The 18,178-nt window shown below is 34.0% G+C and overlaps 2 protein-coding genes across 7 annotated transcripts in view; one reads left to right on the plus strand and one right to left on the minus strand.

Moving 5' to 3' along the window:
- The window catches only part of LOC125646004 (uncharacterized), a 35,383-nt gene extending 23,670 nt beyond the window's left edge, over window positions 1–11,713 (minus strand). Inside the window, exon 1 of one of the 3 annotated variants that reach the window (XM_048872095.2) lies at window positions 11,460–11,713. In XM_048872095.2, coding sequence (XP_048728052.1) covers window positions 11,460–11,552 — 93 coding nt within the window. In that variant the 5' untranslated portion in view covers window positions 11,553–11,713. Of the gene's footprint in view, window positions 1–7,138; window positions 7,417–11,444 lie in introns of those variants that run through there. The other 2 variants (XM_048872094.2, XM_048872096.2) reach the window with 2 other exon arrangements.
- LOC125646006 (uncharacterized) overlaps window positions 8,424–18,178 on the plus strand; it is a 36,928-nt gene continuing 27,173 nt past the window's right edge. The window contains exon 1 of one of the 4 annotated variants that reach the window (XM_056140331.1): window positions 8,424–8,912. In XM_056140331.1, the coding sequence (XP_055996306.1) occupies window positions 8,844–8,912 (69 nt within the window). In that variant the 5' untranslated portion in view covers window positions 8,424–8,843. Of the gene's footprint in view, window positions 8,913–15,479; window positions 17,612–18,178 lie in introns of those variants that run through there. The other 3 variants (XM_056140332.1, XR_008795928.1, XR_008795927.1) reach the window with 3 other exon arrangements.

The raw sequence follows: 18,178 nt of genomic DNA on the forward strand, positions 1-18,178 counted from the left end.
TTGCAACTCCAGGGTTCTGATTCAAGGTCAGATCCAAATAGTGTTAAAAGTGTATATCAAGTTTATAATTGTAAAATGTTTCATCAGTATAGATGATTTTGGGGGAATGAATTACACCTTATATTATACTTCTACTGAATATTAGAATTTAGCATGTAAATGCATGCCTAGAGCAAGAAAAGTTACTGTATTATATAGATTTCATTCATATTGAGGTTAGTAATACTTTTAACTAAATAACTCAGGTGACTGGTAAGGTCAGTGTCTTGTTGATATTTTTGATGTGTGTATGCATGTACGTGTATGTGTGCGTGTGTGTGTGAAATACAAAAAAATCCAGAAAGATTTGTTTCAGAGTTTTGAGTAGTGATCAGTTTTAGCAATCATCAACAGCTAGGGTATGAATCTGTACACTCATCTTTGTTAATTTCTAAAAAGACTTAAATTGCATTTCAAAAGTAGTCAAGTGTTATGTGAAGGAGATTTGAGGAACAGATGTTCCTGCTGAATGTGTGTGATCATACATTTGGGGTGTCAATGGATGGAAAATCATCTGAAGATTGAAGTTTTGAAGAAATTGAAATACTTTTTTGAATATTAATCAATCTTATTTTCATTCTAAAATAATGTACTCAAAGGAATTTTCTTTCAATTACATATGTAAGTGCAATAAATTGAATTATTTTTCTATTTCTGACTTACATTTAAAACAGTTATGTTTGTCATTTTGTTTCTCAAAGTAGAAAATATTTTCATGTAGATTTTTCTTCCAAGATTATTATTCCTTAGATTTCAATTTAGAACATTCAAGTAAAAGAAAATAAGACTCTAAAAAAGGAGGTCTCCATGTGAATTGAGAGAAAGAAACGGAAATTATAAATTCTGTGGTGACATTAAATTTCATTTCATAATTTTGCCAGCTATAAAATAAGGTACATGTATGATATGAGATTCAGGGTGGTACATTTATGTGCATACATGTACCTTGTATCTCCAATTGAAAATTGATTGCTTTAAATCAATTTCAACATTATGAATATCCTACAAAAGTAAAACATAATGAGATTTAAAGTTTAAAAAACACATTGTTTCACTCCTGAAACCTTGACCTCACATGGATATATATTGGTATTTAATGTTGGTAGGTTTTGGTTCTTTTGGGGTGGATTTTGGATAATGTAGTGAATTTCAGTTAGTTGTAGCACAGTAACATGGAGTGAGCTTGCAAAGTGCTTCCTGATATCTAGTCAATCACTTTTTAAGACATACATATTTTCAAACTCGCATTGCACATATTTGTTTACATTTTTGTTAGAAGTGTTTTATATCCTCATTATATATCTCATCTTCATATATAGATGTGTATATTGTTTGCAAAAAGAGGAGACATCAAAATTCCTAATAAAAATGATAATTACATTTAAATCATAATTGTGCACTTCATGTACTTTTTACATGCAAATTCATTTCATATAATTATATGGTTTTTGTACTTTCTGTCCATATCTGTAAGTCTGTCTGTCACAAAGTCTTAAATTGTGCATTAAAATGCTTCTCCTCCTGTATGGATTATCTGATAAACTTGAAACTTTGTACAATGCTTCATTGCCATTTGCAGATGTGCACATTGTTGGGAGAGGATTTATTGTTATCCTAAAAGTTATAGTGGTTCGATCCAAGAGGGATGCGGGTGTAAAATAGCTTGTGACCATTTCTCCTAGTTGCAAACAATATTGGAGAGTCTTGAATTTTTTTTTTACAATACTTCATTATCATTTAATGATGTCTAGATTTCTCTGACCCAGGAATCTAATATTTTCCTAAAATCTACAGTGGATCAAAAACAAGTATTTTTAAGTGTTGTTTTTTTTACCCTTTATTGAATAATCTTTGTAAAATTGCATGTGCAAAAGTAAAGATGCTTTGAAAATTCAATTACAAAATTAAACATTTCACTGGTTTGTTAAGGTACTCACTACACTAAAGCTTTATGACACTATGTTACAAGATGGCGATTTAAATGTTTTGGGAAAGTATTTGTATCGATCGATTTATTCGTCTATAACACGGTAGCTAAGTGGTTAATTAATAAAGCATTGGACAAGAGACAGACAGACAGAGAGAGAGAGAGAGAGAGAGAGAGAGAGAGCATTGGGCTGGTGAACTACAGATCTTGAGCTCAAATCCACCAGTCTTTTGTTCATGTGTTGAAATACACACTTATTGTATATCTTCTGGATCTTTTTTAAAATATTAAATCAATTTGTGCTGATTTGAGAAACTATTTCCCGGTGTAGTGAGCCACCTTAAATGTAAACATAAAAAGACTCCAGTCTTTGTTTACATAACGCAGAATGAAGGCTAAAATATTGCTTTTATTCCTGCATCCAGAAGGTTAAAATTTTGGCTGTCAACACAGATTTAGTCATACTTTTCATGTTTAACATTAAAAAAAAAATGAAAACAAAATTTTCAAAAGAAAAAACAAAAACGTAAACGTCCTGCTTGAGAATTTTTCACTTGTATGGAGACGTCACCATTGCCAGTGAAGGGCTGCAAAATTTAGGTCTATGCTCGGTGCTTATGCCCCTTTGAGCAGGTGTGGATTAATATTGTGTCACACATTTAGGTAATGTCATATAACTGTAAACAATGTCTCTAGAGGATTTGGGTGTTGCTCAACCGGAAATTTAATAAATTAATGCATAAGATTGGGTCATACTTCTTTTTGGACTAGAACATCCAGGACTGAACTTTCTTAAGGTCGAGATGTCTGTTAACCGTTTATTCGTATTTACCTGTCAAAGTCTTTTTGACGCTTAAGGTATAGGAGAAAGTACTTTGACTTCAGAATGAATGTGATTGTCAGAGGGAGAATGATGGACCGAAGCATGCATTTTGTAAAATGATTCTTGTGTTGTTAAATCTTCGAGAATCTTGTTGGAGATGTCTGATTCGGTTCACGAAACAACTTAGCATCATCTAGCAGTAGCAGATTTCACCGTAAGCACTTAATTAACACTAATTTTAATATATTGTAAACAAATTGTAACTGTAAGCTAGGCTATTCCAAAATTCCACAACATATCAGAGGAACCGATAATTTAGCCTGTACATAATGATAAGAGTAGGGGTATATACCACACACCCCTAATAAAAGCACTGGGATTACTGAATCAGAATGACAATTGGGGTGGGTGACGATAAAAGCAGAATTTTCGAATTATTTTGAAGCGAAGTTTTGAGTAAGAAATGGTGCCATTCCTTTTGGGTTATTTTTTTCATTGGGGATGGTACCATAAGGCGTACTATTATTATTACAGACAAAAATACCGGTTCCTGTGAATATTCACACCTGACGACCTGTAAAGGGTTGTCAATAGTGAATATGAACAGCTGCATGTAAATAAGTTAGTGTTCTAACTGCATAATTTAATACCGTTCAATTTTATTCTGATATTTTTGTGATAGGGTTATATGTATACATTTAAAATTGCATGGGAAAGAGTTTAGTAATGCAGAGCTCTAATATAATTTAATTTCTCATGTTGTTTAGACATTTATCCATTAACACATGTATAGGTCTACATAATTTAGGAGTGTAATTACTAGATATAAAGTTAATGTCATTCCTTAGCTTGCAAGTACATTCTTAAGAATCATGACAAACAACACTCTTTAAGATACAATTTTCTGCTTTATTACTGTATTCATGGGATAAAAGTCCCCATCCTGTGTTTTATTTGGGATATTTATTCCCATTCATGCTCAAATAGGATATTCACTGCCATTTCATGTTCATTATGGGACATTTCCTCCTATGGGACATTGTATCCCATTTTAAATTTAAATACGGGAGTTAAAATCCTATGGGAGAAATTATATTTTTTCTCCCATGGGATTTTTGGTGGGAGTGAAAATCCCCCAAGTGGGATTAAAAATCCCTCCAAAATCCCATGGGATTTTTTGATTTCAGGTGAAATATCTTAAAAACTACAATAGTTACAAGTGTAAATGTTGGTGCATGTCTTGTGGACATAAAATCCCATCTTTTTTTGTAAAGGGTTTATTTGTATCCTTAATAAAAGGGTTGGCGAAACTCCGGACTTTTGTCGTGTCCGGAGTTAAATGTCGCACTGTTTTTTGTCATAATCTCTTCAAGTAACTTCTTACGCATATTTGAAATTGTTCTCTTTAACTTTCCTATAAGTTGTCGTTTACATAAACAACACCCATACTTCACAAGAGGCCACATACTTGTTTACATCTATTCACTAGCTGCATGTTGTAATCTAATACTTGTGATCGTCATTAAGACTGCATAAACTTAGCATAAAATGCCAGACACAAATAATTATGGGAAGTCTAATAATTCATAAGAAAAAAATAGGTAGGAAAAATTGGCATTCGAACTACAGATATGCAATCTGAGCCTGTCCAAACCTTCAGTGAGAATGCTGCTATACCACCTCAACTATCCATCCTATAAAAATTTGCCGAATTTCAACCTATCTAAAGTCTACCGTCGTGGACATAGAAATTTTCTTGATAATATGGCAAAAGTTATACACAAGAAGTAAGTTTTTTTCATAGAGTGGGTCAAGTCTCCATATTTTCATTTACAAAACATATTACACCTGAACATGTATTAACATATTTTACTCAGTTCACAATGGAGACTGTTATTTTGTGCGTTTTTCGCGTATACGTGATTTTGAAGTCACTCATCTTCTTAGTGTTTAGTGCACATTTATTTATCTTTGCATGCTTAGGAATATTTCATGCTTTTGTTTGAAATAGTTTAGCCCTGCATGCTATACTTTTAGTTTTGTTTTGCATCCATCTAATCAAAATCATCTGTCTGGGTTTCGTTTACACTGTACTACATACTTCACCTCTAACATCTGACAAATTTCAAATTTTCTGGCCAAGTAGTTCTTAAGAAGATTTTTAAAATTTCCCCATTATGTCTTTATGTAAAACTTTGATTTCCACCCTACCCTCGGGGGTCTTACTTTGAAAAGATCTGCACTATGTCAGGAAGCTTTCATGAAAGGTGAAGATAACGAGCAGTGATCAATCTCATAACTCATTTAAGGAATACAAAATAAAGAGTTGGACAAACACGAACCCCTGGACATACCAGAGGTGGGATCAGGTGCCTAGGAGGAGTAAGCATCCTTTGTTGACCGGTCACACCCGCTGTGAGCCTTATGTCTTGATCAGGTAAACGGAACATTCCGTAGTCAAAATCACTGTGCCAAGAACGGCCTAACCAATTGATATTAAACATGTCAGACAGCATTTGGCCCAATGGCAAGTTTTATTGGAAAAACGACCATAGAATTTACGAAATGCTTACTTTAATCAAGATTGTTGAAATCCCTGAAACACCAACTTGTTTGTCAGTAGCCTGCATCGATTTTACAAACTGATCATACGCAGAACAACCTCTTGTGTATCGAATCAGTTGAGAGACATAAACACCATATGCAGGTGATAATGGAATATATAAGTCATAACCTTTGATGGTAAAATGTCCGATTTTGTAGAACTTAAATGGTGAAGATGCTCACATTCCTAATGATCCCTTTTTAGTGCAAAAATGAGTACAGCTTAAAAATATGCAGATATGATTAACCCCCCCTCCCCAAAAAAAAGAATAAATAAAAGATAAAAAAAAAAAAAAGTGAAATGCATGGTTCACACATTTTGCTGAGTGGTGTATCAAATTCATCCTATGATATTGACATTAATCTTTTTTCATGATGTTCAATTGCAACATTTATCAGAGTCAGCATCTCTATATATAACCATGGTAATCGGAAAATAACAGACTAGTTAAGATACTAATATATATACTAAACGTCTTCGTGTATCTTTTTTTTTACTTTTTACCTATATCTATCTATCTATCTATCTATCTATCTATCACGAAAACACAACAACACCCTACTTTCTTAAAGTGTCGGATCTGAGAAGATACAAGGCCAGTAATGAAATTTAGTAATGAAATTTATAAAAAGCACTGATAAGGCCACGACACTGTTGATTATTTAAAACTCAAATTTTCGACGCAACCCGCGTCTTTATCAAGATACATATATTACATAAACAAATATCACACACCACGAAAAAACGACGAACTAGATCGTTATAACGACCATAGAATTTGCAAAATGCTGACTTCAATCAAGACTATTGAAACCCCTGTACCATCAACTTGTTTGTCAGTAGCTTGCCTCGATTTAAAAACTGACTATACGCAGAACAAGCTCTTGCGTATCGAATCAGTTGAGAGATATAAACACAATATGCAGGTGATAATGGAATATTACTACATAAATATGGGAAGTTGACGATGGAGAAGCTGAAATCATCCCGTTTGTCATACAGTTGAGTTGTCAGTTTGCTGTTAATGTCTACTTTCAATAAAATATATACGTATGAAGCAGAAGTGGACGACTCTGTGGTATCTTTTATTTCGACCTCAGAGGGATATATCGAATCGACATATGAAAGTTATCATTGTTAATAGACAAAGCGTCGTCAATATATCTAAACGTCGAATTGAAGGCCACAGCAAGAGATTTCTTCTTCTCGCGTACAAGTTTTTGAATAAATTCTGCTTCATATGAATATAGAAACAGGTCAGCTAACAAAGGAGAACAATTCGTGCCCATGGGAATTCCAACAAACTGTTGGAAGACCTGATCACCAAAGACCACGAAGATATTGTCCATGAGGAACTCTAGCATATTTTTTATTTCAACTTCAGAGTACTTGTGCGTGGAATCAGAGTGGTGTTTAACAAAGTAAGTTTTTGGATGACTGATCACTAGATTTTCCATTTTTGTTGAAGAAGCAACTGTCTATGATGTCAAAAAGTCTAGTCTTTAATTTATCGTGAGAAATGGTCATGTATAGTGTTGAAAAGTCATAGGGTTTTTTATGTTATTGATTTGGGAAAAGTTTTGCGATTTCAAGTTTACTAAAAGTTCTTTAGAATTTTTTAGAATCCACATTTGATTAACACAACTTCTGGCATATGTAGTCGCACAGTAAGTTTGAAGTTTCTCCTTCACAGCTGTTAATATTTTCGTGAGGAGAAAAGATAGAGGCTTAGTAGAACACTTACTGGATCCAGCGATGTATCTTTGTTTGTAAGGGTTTCTAGGTAGTACATGTACTTTTCAAGCGGCCACTTTAACTTCCTTGCCAGATGTTATACAGTTACAACCACTAGAATGGAGATGAGCCATATTTATCTATTAGCACGAAACTCTTTTCTAATGGAGTAGATTCTTATCCAGTAAAATAATGTCTTCTGTCGAATCCAGAATTCTGCTACCATGTCGTTTTGGGAAGTGCATATTTTAGAGTTGATTCTTTCACCACATCATATAGCTTATAGATCATTATAATGATATAATCACGTAAATATAATAATCACGCATAAGTCATTTACCGGATTAACATGTTATTTCCAATTTATCATACTTTCATGTAAAATACTCGAATCTGATTGGTCTAGAAAAGTTTGGGGAAAATCATAATGATTTTTGATTCTGGACAGCATTGCACCCCTTCGAACCATCACCATCAAAGGCGACTCCCTCAAACCGTGGTACAATGACTCAATCCATGAATCCAGACAACGGAGGAGACAGTTGGAGCGTAAAGCCATGAGCTCAGGCCTTGGGGTGCATAGACAGATGCTTGCGGAGCAGACCCGAGCTGTGGTGCATATGATCAACTCCTCCAAGTCCAGCTATTATCAAGAAAAGCTCATCACAGCGGACAGTAAAGAGACTTTTAGAGTTATTAGCAGTCTGGTGAATTATAATGCAGGGACTCTCTTACCATCGGCTACCAGTGACCAGACCCTTGCTGACGATTTTGTGCAGTTTTTCTACAGCAAAGTTGAAAAGATCAGACAGGGTCTCGATGCCTCAGATCTCCATGACAATACAGCTTCTCCAGACCTGGACAAATCAGTGCCTCATCTTGGTTTCTTCAAGATCCAGACGCAGGAAGAAGTGGACAAGGTCATCAGGAGCTGTGCTAATAAGACCTGCTCACTGGATGCCATCCCCACTGCGCTCTTGAAGAACAACACTGTTTTCTCTGTGGTGCTACCGACCATTACTGAGCTGGTAAATACATCACTTTCAACCGGGGTCTTTCCAAATGAGCTGAAACGTGCACTTATTACACCACGTCTGAAAAAGCCTGGACTTGATATAAGAACTTTTAGTAACTATAGACCAGTATCAAATATCCCATTCATCAGCAAGGTCATCGAGCGTGTTGTTGCACAGCAGCTTAATAGCCATCTCACCAGGAATGGTCTACATGATGATCTGCAGTCAGCTTATAAGACCGGTACCAGCACTGAGACAGCCATCCTGCGAATAAAAGCAGACGTAGAAGCAGTACTGGATGAAGGTGACGCTATGCTCCTGGACCTTCTTGACCTAAGTGCGGCATTTGATACCATCGATCATACCCTCTTGCTGGAGAGACTACATGAGGAAGCTGGATTGACGGACACAGCACTCCGTTGGGTACAGTCTTACTTGAGTGGCCGCATCCAAGCGGTGAAGATCAACACCATTTCATATTTTACCTTCTCAACACTGAAGAGTTCCGATATACTACTTCATGACAATTTGTACTATGATTGAAAATACAGAACTTACTGGTTGACAATTACTTTGTACAAAGCATTTAAGCATAAAAATTAAAAGCAATAAAAAGAAAACTGTGTAATATTTAATCAATCTATTAGAAGGCGTCCTAAACTATCGGAACTCTTCAGTGTTGAGAAGGTAAAATATGAAATGGTGGCCGTTTGCAATGGCTTCGAAAATAGCCAACTTGAATTACTGTGGGATTTACACCTTGTAAAGGTAAGAAATGCATGTTTCATTGTGATAGGGAGTTAATAGGATGTCTGAGGCGAAAAGTTGAAGCGGGCAAGAAATTCAATTTAACCCATTTTAATCGCAACAAGCGGCCGAAGTTCAGGCAAAATTTCCCGAATCACTTTATGTGACACTGGTCTGAGATTCGGAAGAGGCGTCAGTCCAAATATTCAGCCTCGACGAATCTCGCTGAGATTAAGTCACGACTTCTTCCCATAGTTTTAAAAACATTATTTTTTTATTAATTCATTTTGTTCTACAGGAGATAAAAATGTTAGTACTCTCTTTTAAAAAAGGGAATAATTAAAGTGATATTTCATAACTTACACAAATACACGTATATATATGCCAAATATCATCTAATTTGTGAATGCCTAAATGATGACAAAGGTAGAGACTGTCACGATAAAAATTCGTCATTGCTACGACCCTAACTACATTGTATTTGTTGACCTTGACCTACAGCTGTTGACGTCTCAGTATGAGTGGAACATGCTCGAAGGGACGTAAAACAAACAGTCTGTGGAGCAGATATTTCTACATTTCACATTTCTCAGCATTCACTGGGATCATGTATCGTCGGAGTCTCAAATGCAAGTAGTCGGGGAATCTTTCAAAAGTAGAACTTGTTTCTGTCACTACAGTAATTCAATGATTCATCCCATTACAGATGTACATAGTATATATCATTTTCTTTTAAGCAACTCTTTTCATTATCCTGCCAAAGACATATGATAAACTAAAGATAGAAAGTGATGTCTACAGATATGAGGGCATTGTAATTTGGGGAAACCCCCCAGAAACTGACAGCCAGTTTGTTCTGAGAAATCCATAGACTCTCGTGCCAAGAGACTCAGAAGGGCACTAGTCGCAGTGTGAAGCCTACAATTTACAAAACAAGCCAAATATTCCCCATCGATTGTTTCATGACCAAAATCGTTTGCTGCACATGAATTCGGGAAGAATGAAGGGAGTCATCACAATTTAGGATATTTTGTGACACTCAATCATAATCTCAAAACATGTTATGAAAATTTTTAATGCAAATGTCAGTGTATCTATCTATCTAATCTATATATATATAATGTAAAAAAGATAAAACTACCTTTTCCGTATTGCGGATGTCAGAATTTAAGGATATGGGATACTGTAGAATCATTTAAATTCGTGGAGGCCAATTTTCGTGAATTGAAGAATTTTTACGGGGTCATGGGGATGTAATTTCGTGGATTTATATATTTGTAAGAAAGATAACTCTGGAATGTCTTTATTCGTTGAGGGTGTAAATTCGTGGGTGAGGGGTACCCACGAATTCCACGAAAATTGAACATTGATGAAGTCCATATTAACCACCAAAGTTCCTACAAAACTACTTTTATTTTTGCATTATTCACAAATCTATACTTCAAAATTCAATTTAAAAAAAGCATTACCCAAAATTGAAATCCTTCAAAAAGTCTTTTTATTGGTGCATTTCATGGATTATTGACCGTTTTACATTGTTGCTTGACTTGGCTGGGACTTCCTCATCTTAATGTAAATCCAAATTGCACAGCTGAATTCGCAATAATATGTTTGTGCATGTATACTAGCCTGCATATTTTCCTTCCTCTAATAAAAATCTTTAATTTAAACTATACAACGATATTATTTATGCCCCTTACTAATCTGATATATTGTCAATATGTCCCTTCTACGTTGTTTACTTATAACATGTCTACTATGACGTCATGAGAATACTTACACCCTCTCTTGAAATTAGACAGCGCATATTATGACGTTATATGTATAACATTTTAAAGTACTATTAACAAAATCAATGATTTTTTTTTTTTTAATTTACAGTTTCTTGAAAACTTGTTTTTTATCTCATAATTGTTGGTTTGAATGTTGCAGCAATTTTTTCATTGTTGCACATTTGATAAAGTATCTCACAAATATATATGCATGAAGAATGAATAATATTAATATGTATGTCTTTTAATTAATGTATATGTAAAATCATCGTATATACTTTGAGGAGTAATACGAAAACATATGGGGTCCTTGAAAAAAAACCAAACAACACATATTGGGCGATGTTTTTCATGGATCCCTCATAATTCCGAATCACACCCCCCACCCTCCTCCCCGAGTGTCTACATATGTCTATATACGATATCTAATGATTGTAAATTCAAAGGATCTATAGACTAACTCGTGTATGACTATTTTTCATCTCCGTAAAAGTTGTGAGTTATGAGACAGCAGTGACTACAATACCCACATCACAAAACACACAATAATAAGATCATTGGCAAATTAACACTTCATTATGTACTTTGGTTCTGTGGTTGAATAACATGATCGTAAGGAAATATTTTGTTAGATCGTTTTTGGTCTGAAATTATGCATCTTTTACTTCCTTTCAAACACATATAGATTCTGTATTTAATAAAGTAGTAAACAACTTTCTAAATCTGCTAAACACACGTATCACTACCTTCAAAATAATGAAATATGAATAAATTTACTTACTGGCTCATAAAATACCTTAAATGTTTCGTTTTCCCGTGAAATCAATGACAAATACACTATGAATCCCAGTACCACTGATACCACGATGGCCCCTTTGTGTTTGTTCATTTTGTGATGCGCTCACACTCTGCGTATTCATCACATTGCCGAGCACATCAGCATAGGGGGATAGAGGTCGCGGAGTAATCATGATCGTGTTTGTGAATACTAATACGTCAGACTGGGAGGTGTGGTCAACAGTTTGATGCTGAAATCGTGTTCTGAAGTAATGCTAAAAAACAAATGGGAAAAGATAGACGTTTCTTTGTACCTTACACATTCTCTGAACATTTTTTTTTTCTGTTTTAAGATTAATTGGATTAAGTAAAAGAAGCATTTGTATCTCTCCATGCAATCCTAGAATATTTTGTCTAAATTTCATACGCAAGACAATCAAATAAAAATGTAACTACTTTGGTTAGAGAGGGAAGTGGACAATTTACAAAGTGGTATACACACTTCAAAAATGAAGTTTAGCGGTAGCATTTGAATAGAACTTGTGATTTACGGATTGTATCTGTATCAAAGGATACGAGATGACATATAGGTTATCTATATAGCTGGTTTAAATCGGACCACAACACACAGTGTCTTAAAACATGAAGAAGAAAACATTATTGTGTACTTGTGTCTTGGTGTCATTATTGTATGCACTAGATTTTAGAGAACCGTTAAAATTGTAAAGTGACTCTAAAAATGTATTAACTTTGATTCATCTGGATAATAATATAATAACGAAGACATTTATATCTTGATCACTATAGATAAACAATACTTTAAAATGATATGACACGAAGCGACGTGTAAAGCATTTCATCTAAAAAAAAAAAAAAAGAAGTAAAAATGTTACCTTTTAAGAACTTAAACACTGGAAATTAGACACTCTCATATTACACACCTTATGTCAATATGCGTATCAAAATACCTTAATTATCAATATAGGTTTACACTGTGTTCTCACTGAATATTGTATTGATAAAACGCGCATAAAAATCACCCAATGACAAAATTTCTCGATCATATGATAATATGATGTAAAATTTAAACAAAACATTTCTTACAAAAGGTATATATATTCCCAAATACTGGAAAGGTGACAAATTATCAATTTTCATTATTCAGTAGAACATAAGCTTTTCACATCCCTTCCATGTTCCCATCGAAGCAAAATAAGCTACGAAGAGTGGAAGTCAGCTCCGTGGAAACTCGTGAACAAGAAAAATCCACCACATGCAAATTACAGTGACCTTCGTAAGAAAGAGTTTAAATGAAAAGAAAAAAGAGAAGTAAGTACGTGTAGGATTGATACATTATATGTCGTTGCTGCCCCCTTTACATTTATCCCTGAAACAGCCGCTATGAAGGCAGTCCTTGTGGCGGGAACTGTTGTTTCCTTGAATGCACCCATGGATCACCTTCACAGATCACACATTTGATAAACATTAAACAAACACCGTGACACATATTTACAGTAGAACACACCCAATGCTTGTGAAGTATGTACCAGTAAATAGGTAAGTAAATATATATATATAGAAAATTTTCGCCCCAGCCCGGGGTCGAACCAGCGACGTACGGCACCCACCGCCTAGCAAGATTGTCAAACCAGTGCGTAAGTCCACTCGGCCACAACGATTAATTGATTTTCACATGTATCGTTTAGATCCTAGGGGTAAACGTAAGGTTGGGTGTTATAATTGTTTGTTTGTGCTTTATATATATATATTTACTAAAAACTAGATATATAAACGACAAATGATATTTTGATAATAAAAATACTCTATATAGCAAACAGAATAAAAATTAGTAAAAAAAAAAATCAAAAAAATCAGAATAACTAGAAAGGATGAAAATAATTGAAAATATTGAATATAATTGCGGATTCGCAACAGTCCTGATAAAATGGAATATATACGGCCTGCAGACGACCTCACCACTCACTAATCACAAGAGACTCACAGCCGCATGCAGCGCTAACGCGCACACCCAGGAATTTTAGGACAACTATCGCGAGATTAGTGACGTTATAATATCGATTCAAGATGTGGATGTGAGTGACAAGGGAAAATGATAAAAAATTGCATGTGTGAATTATGGTCTTAGTTGATTATCACTCCATAATTCCCTATGCCAGTATGATGTTGTATGCTTAAATGAAACAAGAACAAATGAAGCAAATATTACAGTCATTCACGTGATACATATGTTGATTGATTGTTCATTTGTTTTACATCCTGTTGAAAAATTTTCACCATATTTAGACATCACTAGCTGTAGGTGAAGTGCCACTTTATATATGCAACCATTCAACAGTTTTAAAGTAATATTAATTCAGTACCTCTTTACTTAGCTTTGTTATTTAAGTACATGTATGACATAAAGAATAACCCAATTCCAATATTTTAACTGTATAACCATTTATTGCACATACCGATAAAAAAATTTAGGGGGGGGGGGGGATCTTAAAATGTACACGAAAACACGGTGGATCCAACCGTTGACTTACGAATAAGATCTATTGACCTATGTATGTGCGTTTCAATATTACATTTAGTTTATGTTGCATATTGATCACTTCTTTTAACAATCTTTTATAAGTTTGCGGGTTTTTATTTTTATTATTTGTTTCGGGGTGTTATTATCCCGCATGTACATGTACACACGCCGAAAACAGTAATAGCCAGGCTTTGGACAGCGGCGTTATTTCAGACGCACTTTGCTACAGTGAAACCAAAACACTATTCAGTGCAATTTAATTATAATATTGTAAATATTTAAATCTGTCTATGTTAATTCTATATTAAAACACACACCTATATAGTATACTCGTACATCTCTTTCTTCAAAAACACTATCCAGTGCAATTTAATTATAATATTGTAAATATTTAAATCTGTCTATGTTAATTCTATATTAAAACACACACCTATATAGTATACTCGTACATCTCTTTCTTCTTTCTCTGTTTGTCTCCTTCTTACAGTGAGTAAACATTTTAATCCTATGTTTCACACTTGTATTTGTGTTTTGCTATATAGGGAGTTACGTTTATGATGAGTGTGTGTGTATGTGTGCACAAACTGTCGCAAATCAGATAAAGGATAGCAAGGGATATATATTTACTTGGGAAGATGTCAAAGTTCACCTTTTCCCAAACCCGGGAAAAGCGTTCACGCAGAGGAAACGATGGCGTCATTTGTGTAGAAAACCACGAGCAGCCGAAATTGAGTGCGATAATTGGTGGGCGGTAAATCTAGTACTGCCGACTCCCGACTGTCCCGGATTGCGATGTTTTATAGATTATATTAAAACCGACTAACAGAATAACTTCATATTTCTTGGGAACAATCTTTATGTCCAAACTGATTCATACAATTAAAAAAACAACAATATTAATAGGTATAAATACTTAAACTGGAGATGCAGCATACTCAAAAGCGGTAAATCTAGTACTGTGTTTTAAATGCCAAAACCGAAAACGGACATTCTTCATTCTATGCATGATTTTACGAAGAGAATGGTGTTTTTTAAACGATATTAAACAAATCTTTGTATCTAACAAGAAGTATTGTTTTCTTTATCACAGTTATTATACTTATATATACAGGTATTTATGATCAAAGCATGGTACAATCTAAAATAGCGATCACATGTTTGATATGTGCAATTATCACCTCATCCGCGTCAGTGATATCGACAAGAATCAGGATTATTCCAGTGACTGTACATCTTAATGAAAGTGGACCAAAAAAAAAAAAAAAAAAAAAAAAAAAACTCTTCTTCTGTGTAAGAACTGCTGTATTGTCAACAAAGTTCCATTAATTCGAGATACCATTAAAATGCAAAGTATTTTTAATTAATAAAATTTCTCATTATTAGGCATTGTTTTGTCTCTCTAAATTATGGCAGAACTCTTAGCCACATAAATTATGTGTTTCCAGGCTCTACGACGTGGACGTGGTTCTACCTCAGAGCCCTTATTTTTTTTTTTTTTTTTTTTTTTTTTTTTTAATTTCTGAATTTAATTACACGTGTTACAGAATGTCTATGAAGAAATCCATTTAACATATTACCTGATTTGTTATATTTTTAAAGTCAAAATAAAGTTCTGTTTTTAATTTTCGCAAAAAATAATTACAAAATAATTAGATTAACATAAAAGATACGGCAATCAATTTTTGACAATAACAGAAAATATTATGGTTTTGTTGGGAAAGCAAGAAACTTTGAACCTGAATTTAAAAAATGATAAAATATTTGATTTTTATTACATCATATGATATCTTGAAAATTAAAAAATCTGTGATTTTTAACAATTTCAGAGCTTTAATATAGATGAATTTCAGTCACTAGAAAAGATGAATTGATTTATTTTTGTAAAATTTGATTTTAATATTGCACGTGCATATCTTTTCTTTCATTTTTTGGGTACTAAAATGGTCATAACTATTGAATTAAAAGCTGAAATGAATTCAAATTTACCCTGAGGATCTATGATATAAATGTCTATGAAATGGTGTCAACAAATTTTCCATTATCAAAATCGCGTGCGAGTGAATGCGCGTGCATTGTAATTTTTGACGTCTAAATTTAAGTATTGGTGTATAACATTTTGAGATTGCAATGAATAGGTTTGAAAATTAGGTTGCAGGTATGTTTTGGGCCTCTCAATTTATTAATAGTCTCAAAATCACTTGCCTGCACGCGCGTGCACGTGCGCTTAATTCTAATTGGACGATTTTGAAATCCCAATAACTTTCCTATGAGTGAAGCAATCGATACCAAATTCATATAGTAAGTATATTGTTCAAATGTCTATTGAATAGCATCAACAAAATTGCTGTGTGATACTCACGCGCACGTGTATGCACGTGCATTGATTTCGGTCTTTGTAGTTTTGAGTTGCCGTTAATTTCTCGTTTTTCATTGAACAATTGTGAAACTTCTCTTGTACTCATATAGTAAAACTTCTAATGTATCGAGATGGTCGAATTATTTATATGCACGTACGTGCACATGCACAAAACTCTCAGATCTTTATAACTGATTTGAACTAGTATGAAATGGACTGAACGTTATAAGATAGTTATATATTCACACGCTACACAGTTTGTAATGGTCAAAACAACTTGTACTGAAATAGATGTCACCACTTACTAAATGGGGTTATGTTTGGGGAACATCTGTAACGGTCCCCGTTACAATAAGTACTAGTTTTGTACATCCTTTTCTGCTATTTTTAAGCATGCCTTTAGATTTAGAAAATCGTTTCTACGATTTAGAAAATCGTAGAAACGATTTAAAAAGTCGTTTCTACGATTTACAAAACCGTAGAAACGATTAAAAAAAGTTTAAACGATTTAGAAAATCGTACAAACGATTTATTAAATCGTAGAAACGATTTAATAAGTCGTTTCTACGATTTAGTAAGTCGTTTCTACGATTTATTAAATCGTAGAAACGATTTTAAAAGTCGTTTCTACGATTTAAAAAGTCGTTTCTACGTTTTAATAAATCGTAGAAACGACTTTCTAAATCGTAGAAACGACTTTCTAAATCGTAGAAACGACTTTTTAAATCGTAGAAACGATTTAATAAATCGTAGAAACGACTTTCTAAATCGTAGAAACGACTTTTTAAATCGTAGAAACGATTTATTTTTATTTTTTCTGCTAGGTAAATTGGCGCGAATACGCCGTCGTAATGTACAGTCACTGGAATAATCCTGATTAAATTTTATCTTTCTTGTCGATATCACTGACGCGGATGAGGTGATAATTGCACATATCAAACATGTGATCGCTATTTTAGATTGTACCATGCTTTGATCATAAATACCTGTATATATAAGTATAATAACTGTGAAAAAGAAAACAATACTTCTTGTTAGATACAAAGATTTGTTTAATATCGTTTAAAAAACACCATTCTCTTCGTAAAATCATGCATAGAATGAAGAATGTCCGTTTTCGGTTTTCTATAAAACATCGCAATCCGGGACAGTCGGGAGTCGGCAGTACTAGATTTACCGCCCACCGCGATAATTACATTCCGTGAAAGCTGAACCAACAAAGAAACATCATTGTTCTAGCCAGTTTGCTTATATTAACTTTTAGGAAAACCAAGAGGTTTGTACTGACTCTTAAAAATATAATATAGACTGTGCAAAATCTTGTCAATCTTAAGAATAGGTATACTTGTACCCTCATCCACATCTGAGCAGTAATGTATTTTACAACGGTGTTCATGTGACATTAAATAGAGAATTTCAATTATGAACTCATGGTTCAGGCTCATAAAAATTACGCAGCAATTTCACAAGGGAGTGTGAAGGGGAAGGGGGGCATATATAATATCTGCCAATTAAATAAAATATGAGAACACTAGATAATATATCCCTACGGATCTATACTAGAATTTGCATGATCATATATTCAAGCTCCATACCGATGGTTCATTCACTGCAAACTTTTAAATTATATTAAAGAACATTGATCTTTTCTCCAACTTTTAATACCAATCAAGCACAGGCAATATGCATCGCTTGGGGTCGAATTTACTATTAAAGAGTACTCTTTAATAGTAAATTCGAACACAAGTGATGCATATTGCCTGTGCAATCAAGGTACTTTGCATGTACATCAGATATGTACATTTCCACTCAAACCACTTGTATACAAGAATGGAACCAGCTG

The sequence above is a fragment of the Ostrea edulis genome, chromosome 6 (genome assembly GCF_947568905.1).
Source record: "Ostrea edulis chromosome 6, xbOstEdul1.1, whole genome shotgun sequence".
Taxonomy (NCBI): Eukaryota; Metazoa; Mollusca; class Bivalvia; order Ostreida; family Ostreidae; genus Ostrea; species Ostrea edulis.